The sequence below is a fragment of the Chiloscyllium plagiosum genome, chromosome 7, assembly GCF_004010195.1.
Source record: "Chiloscyllium plagiosum isolate BGI_BamShark_2017 chromosome 7, ASM401019v2, whole genome shotgun sequence".
NCBI classification, from domain to species: domain Eukaryota; kingdom Metazoa; phylum Chordata; class Chondrichthyes; order Orectolobiformes; family Hemiscylliidae; genus Chiloscyllium; species Chiloscyllium plagiosum.
The window spans coordinates 45,871,745-45,879,472 of record NC_057716.1 but is presented as its reverse complement, the minus strand read 5'-3'; the positions used below and the strand labels follow the sequence as shown (position 1 = coordinate 45,879,472).

Here is a 7,728-nt window from a genome sequence, read left to right as displayed (position 1 = left end):
GATATGATTTCCCACACATAAAATCATGCTGACTATCCAGAAACAGTCCTTCCCTCTCTAAGTGCAATGTAAATCCTACCTCTCAGAATCTCCTCCAATAACTTAGGTGCCACTGATGCCAGCCTCACAGATCTATAGTTCCCAGGCTCCTCCTTACAAACTTTTTAAAATAAAGGCACAACATTAGCTAACTTTCAGCCCTCCAGCACCTCACCCGTGGCTGTGGATGATACAAATGCCTCTGCTAGGGGCCTCGCAATTTCTTCCCTGACTTTCCACAATGTCCTGGAATACGCTTGAGTAGGTCCAAGAGATGTATTTGCCTTTATGTTTTATAAGACCTCCAGCACTTCCTCTCTGTAATGTGGTCTGTTTTCAAGACATCAATATTTTTTTCCCTGAGTTCCCTAGCCTCCATTTCTCTCTGCACAGTAAAAACTGAAATATTCTCCTATAGTTCCACACATGGACAATCTTGTTGACCTTTAAGGGGCCCTATTCTCTCCCCAGCTGCTATTTTGCTCCTAATGTGCTTACAGAATCTGTTTGAATTATCCTTAACCTAATCTACCAAGGCTATCTCATATCCCCTTTTTGCTCTCTTGATTTTCCTCTTAAGAATGCCCCTATTCCCTTTATACTCTCCAAGAGATTCATTTGATCCCATTTGGCTATATCTAATACATAACTCCTTCTTATTTTGACCAGAGTCTCTTAAACTCCAGTCCAACACCAGCACCTCCAAATCATTCCAATTTGATAGGACCTTACTTGAATCTATAGAATTTGGAAAATGAAAATTGACATATCAACTATCTCACTTTTAAGACTCTAGGATGAAATCCATTAGAACCTGTGCACTTGTCAGCCCAGACTTCTTTAGACAGAAGTGGGTACTGCAGATGCTGGAGATTAGAGTCAAGATTAGAGTGGTGCTGGAAAGGCACAGCAGGTCAGGCAACATCTGAGAACCGTCTAATGATGATCTGTACACCCTTCCAAGACATATATAGGAATGGGATGTTTAACACATTATCTCGTCTCCTCACTATCCTTAGTCTAATGGTCTTGGAGAATGCATTGTTCAACTCCTGATGAAGGGCTTTTGCCTGAAACATCGATTTTCCTGCTTCTCGGATGCTGCCTGACCTGCTGTGCTTTTCCAGCACCACTCTAATCTTGAGCCCAGACTTCTTTACCTAGTACTACTTCCCTTGTGATTGCAAGTTTTCTGAATTCCTCCCTCCAATTTCCTGATTTATAACTGCTTCAATGTATTACTCTATAATGAAGATTGATGCAAAATACCTGACCAATTCATCTGCCATCTCTTTATTTTCCATTAAAAATTCTCCAGATGCACCTTTATTGCTGTTTTTATACTCTGTCCAATCTTTCGATGTGCCACCTGTCTTTGCACAATGATATTATTTTTGTTTAAATTTGTTATTTTTTTTAACCTTTCTAGTTAACCACAGGTTATGTGTCTATTCCTTGGATTTTTCTTAGTTGTTAGACTGTTTATAGTCTATATATTCTGAAATATCCCATTAAATGTCTACCATAGAATCTCTATTGACCTATTCTTTGACTTAGTTTGCCAATTCACTTTAGCCAGCTCCATTTTCATGCCCTCATAATTCCCTTATATAAATTTAAAGAAATAATTTGAACCCATTGCTCTGTCCCTGGAGCTGAATATAAAAATAATTTCATATTATTCAATAATTATCCATCTTAAATGTAAGCTCCTTGGGATGGACACAAGAATGTTTTAATCATTGCTCATTATCATATGATGTAGAGGCTTGGCTTACACAAGAAGCTCTTCTTTCATTAGTCTATCCAGATACATAAATCTATACACAGCACATATTACTTCCTCAAAGAATTTCAATAGACTGTTAAGCATGACTTTTCTTTCACAAAATCACATTGACTCTACCTGATTATCCTGAATCTTTCCAAGTAACCTTTAGTAACTTTTTAATATTAGCTTCTAAGATTTTCCCTATGCCAGATGTTAATCTAACTGACATAAGTTCACATACGTTATGGTCACATACATAAAAGTTGCAACACCAAATATTCCAAACATTTTTGCTTACTTTAGTGTGCCAAATCAGACACACCAACAGGGTAAAGGTTGTTGATATGTGTTTGATGTACCTCAAATTGTGTCTGATGACGGTCTGTACACCCTTCCAAGACATATGTAGGAAATGGGATGTTCAACATATTATCTCTTCTCCTCACTATCCTTAGTCTAACGGTCTTGGAGAATGCATTGTCCAAACAGTAACATTCTTGATAGTCAAATGTAAAGCCACTTGTTAAAAAATTTGCATAACCATGTGCTACTTCCCAAGGTAATGGTTTATCCTCACTGGCAGCTCTCATGTTTGGAAGACAGATCCACATAGTTCTTCCCTCACATAGTCCTACCACTAAATATGCAGGCATACATATTGCTGAAAAGAATGGTGAAAACCTTACAGGAGTATGATCAATGAGCATGCCACTTTCCTAACTTGAACCAGGTCAATTTATAAGGGTTTGTGATTTTCATATAAAAATAATGGCTTCTGGCAAAATTATTGTGTCATATGATGTTATAATGAGCAAGATTAAGTCCTGCAGAGAAACAGATGACACAATTGAGCTGCACATTACTAACCACCCATCAACAAAATGATGACTCAGATACTGACGACACCATGCCAGATAACAACCATGCACCTATGCCATCTGGTACATCAACCATCCACAATGACAGACCGCATACCAGAGTGAAGCTATACAGCCAAATGCAGATAACTCTACAAGGATATAATGACCAAATATTTTGTCTGTGATACATATCTACCAAAATATTATGTAAATTTGTAGACACAATGTATCTAAATGCATTTTTGTACGTTATCACAAAGGGTTCCCATTCTTTAAAGGGAAAAGGGTGATGTCATGTTACGGCGTAGATTCCACGCCACGTAGGAGTGTACCTTTGAAACACTTACAATGACGTCTTAGCATGTGACATTCCGGTATAAAGGCCTTGCCTGCAGTCATTCAGTGTAGAATGTTCTTAAGGTTATTTTGTTGAATTTACAGCTGTTCCTAATCGCCCGGGAGAAAATAGTTGGGAGCTGCTTTCTTGAACTGCTGCAGTTCTTTTGAGGTGGAGAGACACTAACGGCGCTCTTTAGACGAAGTAATGTCAGAAAGGGTAGAATTGATCGATATAGAAGTTTCTGATGTTATAGCAATGTAACTGGTTAGTGTGGTTAATAAACTTAGATGCACCTGATCTTTGTGTTATGTGTTACCTAGCCTGATATATGGAGAAGCACTTGACTAAACCGTACTGGCAGTGGTGTTTGACCTCAACCATGTTAAATCTCATTCGGATTCGTAGGCAAACGTCTAATACTAATGGTTCATAGATGACCGAGAACGAAGTTACTGAAATGTTGCAAGAATGATGTGACTATTAGAAAAGCATGGAAAATCAGTGGAGCAGATTTCACTTCAGATCCGGATGGAATTTAGACGATGCGAAGGAGAAACCATCGCCCAGTGCTGGATTGTAAAGTAACTTTTGTACATGTAGGTTTGCAGGGGGTCCCTCCTGGTTCAGCATCTGCGGAGCCACATGCTTCCTGCGGTCACGTGAGCAGCGGAGCCAGCCTCAACGAAATGAAGGCGGTTTTTTGGCAGCTGCTGCCGCTTTCAATGTGCGGGCTCTGAGAACATGAAGGTGCAGGAGTGAAGGCGAGCCCGGGGCCACGGCCGCGGTGTATGTGGCTGACTCGGCGGCGGCGCTTGGTGTGAGCGGGCCGGCCGGCCCAGCCCTGCCCAGGCGCGGCTTCCTTTTTTTTTTACCATGACAGCGTTAGCCGCCGCCTCCTTCTTCTCCAACATTTGCAATTTCGGCGGATGCGGCCTCACCTTTAACACCCTGGCTGAACTTATCGAGCACATCGAGGACACTCACATAGGTAGGTGCCCGCCCGCTCTGCTCTGCTCACCGCTGCAAGGCAGCCCGTGCGGGTGAGCTGTCAGAGCCGGACCCGACTGGGCTCCAGTGGTCCAGGCCTGGCCCATGGACTCGGCTCCGAGGAGAGCTGAGTGCATCGGCCTTCTCTCTCTCTCTCCTCACATCACTGACACTTCATTGGAGGGGTAACCGTGCAGCTTTGCAGCATTGACCCGGACTGAGGAAGCTGGAAGGAGGAAGATTGCCTCCAGCTTTCTGCATCTCCGAGGACCGTATGTTGCTCACCTGATGATGGGCACAGGCAGGAGAGGGAACGGGGGAGAAGGTACACACCTTGTCTTTAACTAAGAGATTGTACGAGGGAGCCAATAGGCTTACTGTACGTCTGTCTATTATAAACGATGCACAGTTTTTCTCAGTTTGCTTGCATTCGACAGCAAACGCAGGCTGGCTTTGTACAAACGTAGTTTTACCTATTGATGATGGCCGGCAAGTTTAAAGTGGGAAATTTGGTAGTTCTTGAAATACAAAAAAAACTAATTTTCATCTGGTTGAAATCACTGTAAGAATAACTGTCTATTAGCTGTCAACTGATAACCATGCAGACTGTCCTGTGGTATAATATTACTTTTATATCATAAAGTTAATAACAACTTTAATGTTACTCATCATTACAAATGTGAACTTGGCAATGGCAGCACTTAACAGATGTTAGCTGCTTTTGTGAATTATGTTTATGCTTCTGCAGTCTGAGTAGTGACCTGATGAATATTTTTTCTAAGTTGAAACACTAAGGATTTTCATAAGTTGATGTCATAACTTCTAAAGATGCATGTAAGGTAACACTTGTGTGATTGTCCAAGAGCCTTTTTCCTGTGTGTAAATGTTTATTTCCAGATTGGCAATCCAGTTTGCTGGATTTTTCAAATTTTCTTTTAACTTTCTTGTATACTGCTTTAAGGTTAATTGCTTTCTTCAAGTTTGAAGATTTGCACAGAGCATGTGCTTTTGAATTTGTATGTAAGAAAATGCTGTGATTATATTGCCTGGGATCTAATTTTGAGGGTAGCCACTTTGGTTCGAGAAATACACACACATGGTGTGTGCAATAAATTTGTGTGGTTTCAATTCACTTTGTACTCTTGCCCTGGACAAAGATCAATCTTTGGATATAATCAGGTACAAATTAGCAGTAGTGTTTCTGAAATTTGTAAGGATCACTGGAGAATGTGACCAAAGGTTGCTCTGCTGCACTTGGTGGGTGAGAGTTGGGGGTTGGGGGGGGGGTGCAGTGATACTTTTCAACAGCTAAAATTAAAGATAACTGCACATGGTTAAAGAAGCAAGGAAATTTTGTTAATGTGCTTAACCTATTTGACCTTTATCTTGAGATGTTTGCTAACACCGGGTGCTTAAATTACCAAAATGTGCTCTTCACTCTCGATGCAGAATAATTTACTTCCCTTCCATAAGATGTAAAAAAAAGGAAAGTTTTATAGATTATATTTCAGTGCAGCTCCAAAGCATTAACTTATCCACAGCATTATTCTTCACTAATGAGCAAAGCACTAATTAATTTCAGATTGCTTGTATAACAGTGTGGAAAAAGCATTGAGTGGACCAATGCTGTGCATAGGGGAGCACTTTCTAGATGATTCCCATGTGTATACCAGTCATAAGAGAGACCATATCTTCTCCGTCACCTAGCCATTAACTTCAGTGGATTTCTGTGGATGGAGTATGCATTGTTTAGAAATTGCCAATTGTTTTCCATTTAGGGAAAAAATGGCAGGCACATATGGCATGAAAACTTATAATTGTGCTCTTGCTATTAGTTTCATTTTTTAAAATCTCTTGGGGAATTGTTTATGATATGTAACTTGGTGAGATACAGAAACAATGTTTGACTCGAGGGGATTTCTTTGTGTCATGCTGAGTTTCAATTTGACCAAATAGACAGCACTCTTTTTTTTCTTCTTGGGCAGAGCTGGTTTGTAAACAGTATTGAAAATGTGTTGCTGGAAAAGCGCAGCAGGTCAGGCAGCATCCAAGGAGCAGGAGAATCGACGTTTCGGGCATGAGCCCTTCTTCAGAAAGGGTCCTGAAGAAGGGCTCATGCCCGAAACGTCGATTCTCCTGCTCCTTGGATGCTGCCTGACCTGCTGCGCTTTTCCAGCAACACATTTTCAGCTCTGATCTCCAGCATCTGCAGGCCTCACTTTCTCCATGTAAACAGTATTGCTCACTTTAGTGCACATGATCACTTTAATCTCAAGTAGTGCTTGCATTGTATTTTTGGAAAGAGTATATTTGGCTAAGTTGTAAAAGGGTATCTGAGCAGTAGTGAATTTTAATTTTCCTTGTACTGCTAAGAAAGATGCCTCACTCAGTATAATGCAGGTTGTGATTATACTTGCTTTCAAAAGTGAATCCTGAAATTTTATGGTAATTCACCTAAATGTATATATAATGATGGCACCTATGTATATTACATGACCAGGAAATTGGTTAATTAGTGAAAAAGGGTTAAGATTCCAATAAAAATGAGTTTATTTCATTGTAATGTCTAGTTCTAACACAACTATTGACTGATTTGAAGTTTTATTTTTGATCCTCCCAGCTGCCGATGAAATTATTTTACTTTATTAATTTGTCATAATATATGTGAAAATACTTCCTTCAGTTTCTGTGTTCCAATTTCATAGTGTGTCTGGCTATGTAAACATACCACTGTAATGATATATTCCTGCCAGTAGTGGCACTGTAATATCTCAGCTGTCATAGAGTCATTGAGAAAAGCTGATGCTGCAACCAACTTTGCTTCCCAAATTTTCCATTTTAATAAAATGATTGCTGTAGTTTGATATCGAAGTATTGTGAAAAATGAGGGCAATGTATGACTTGAAAGGGAAGATTGAATAAAATATGTATGCCTTTGTTCAATTAACCTCCACCCCTCTAGATCTGAAGATTGTACTTGATCTTGGTTGGTATATTCAAGTTTGGGAATGGTGCCCATTGTCTTTGATATTTTTATGCCAGTATTTATAATGGAGACAAACTTTATGTATTGCAGCATTTAATGAGGGATAAACTATACTTAATATTTTGCTTGTTTGATACACCAAATGAAACACCCAATATATTTAGGAAATGGTTTTGTACATTTTCACTATTAGAGATTCTATATTGGATCAGAATTTACAATCATCCAGTTATACCATCCATGATTGATGTTCTAATTGCAGTGCAACTTCAGGTGAGGGTAAGCATATCTGACCAACCACAATTGAAGTTCTTATCTAAAATGTGCAGGTCAACCTGTGAGCTTTGTTTTTTAAAAAAACTGCATCTTGCAATCTGACTCTCACTTAAATGTATTGAATGGTATGGTAAGAGGCGCATTAAATTAAGGCTTGGCCATTTCTGTCTGAATCTTTTTAATGACCAGATTCTTACAGTCTGGCATTGGAAAATAACTGTTGTGTCGAGTTTTGTTTTTTTTCAATATTTAGCTGTTGCTTGTTCTGATTCTGTGATGTCATTTACACAGAAGTGTTATGACACTGAAAAATGTCATTCAGTCCATTGTCTGCATCAGCTGTACAAATGAGCATCATGACATAGTGCCATTCCCTTGCTTTTTCCCTATACCCTTGCATGTTTGTTTTCTATTTAATTAATAATCTCTTGAATGCCTCCTTTGAACCTGCCAATGCTACACTTGCAGG

The 7,728-nt window shown here is 39.6% G+C and overlaps 1 protein-coding gene across 3 annotated transcripts in view; it reads left to right on the top strand.

The window, feature by feature from the left end:
- Positions 1–2,964: 2,964 nt before the first annotated feature.
- Positions 2,965–7,728, top strand: part of LOC122551539 (juxtaposed with another zinc finger protein 1-like) — a 113,361-nt gene continuing 108,597 nt past the window's right edge. The window contains exon 1 of one of the 3 annotated variants that reach the window (XM_043693564.1): positions 2,965–3,998. In XM_043693564.1, the coding sequence (XP_043549499.1) occupies positions 3,884–3,998 (115 nt within the window). In that variant the 5' untranslated portion in view covers positions 2,965–3,883. The remainder of the gene's footprint in view (positions 3,999–7,728) is intronic. The other 2 variants (XR_006312132.1, XR_006312131.1) reach the window with 2 other exon arrangements.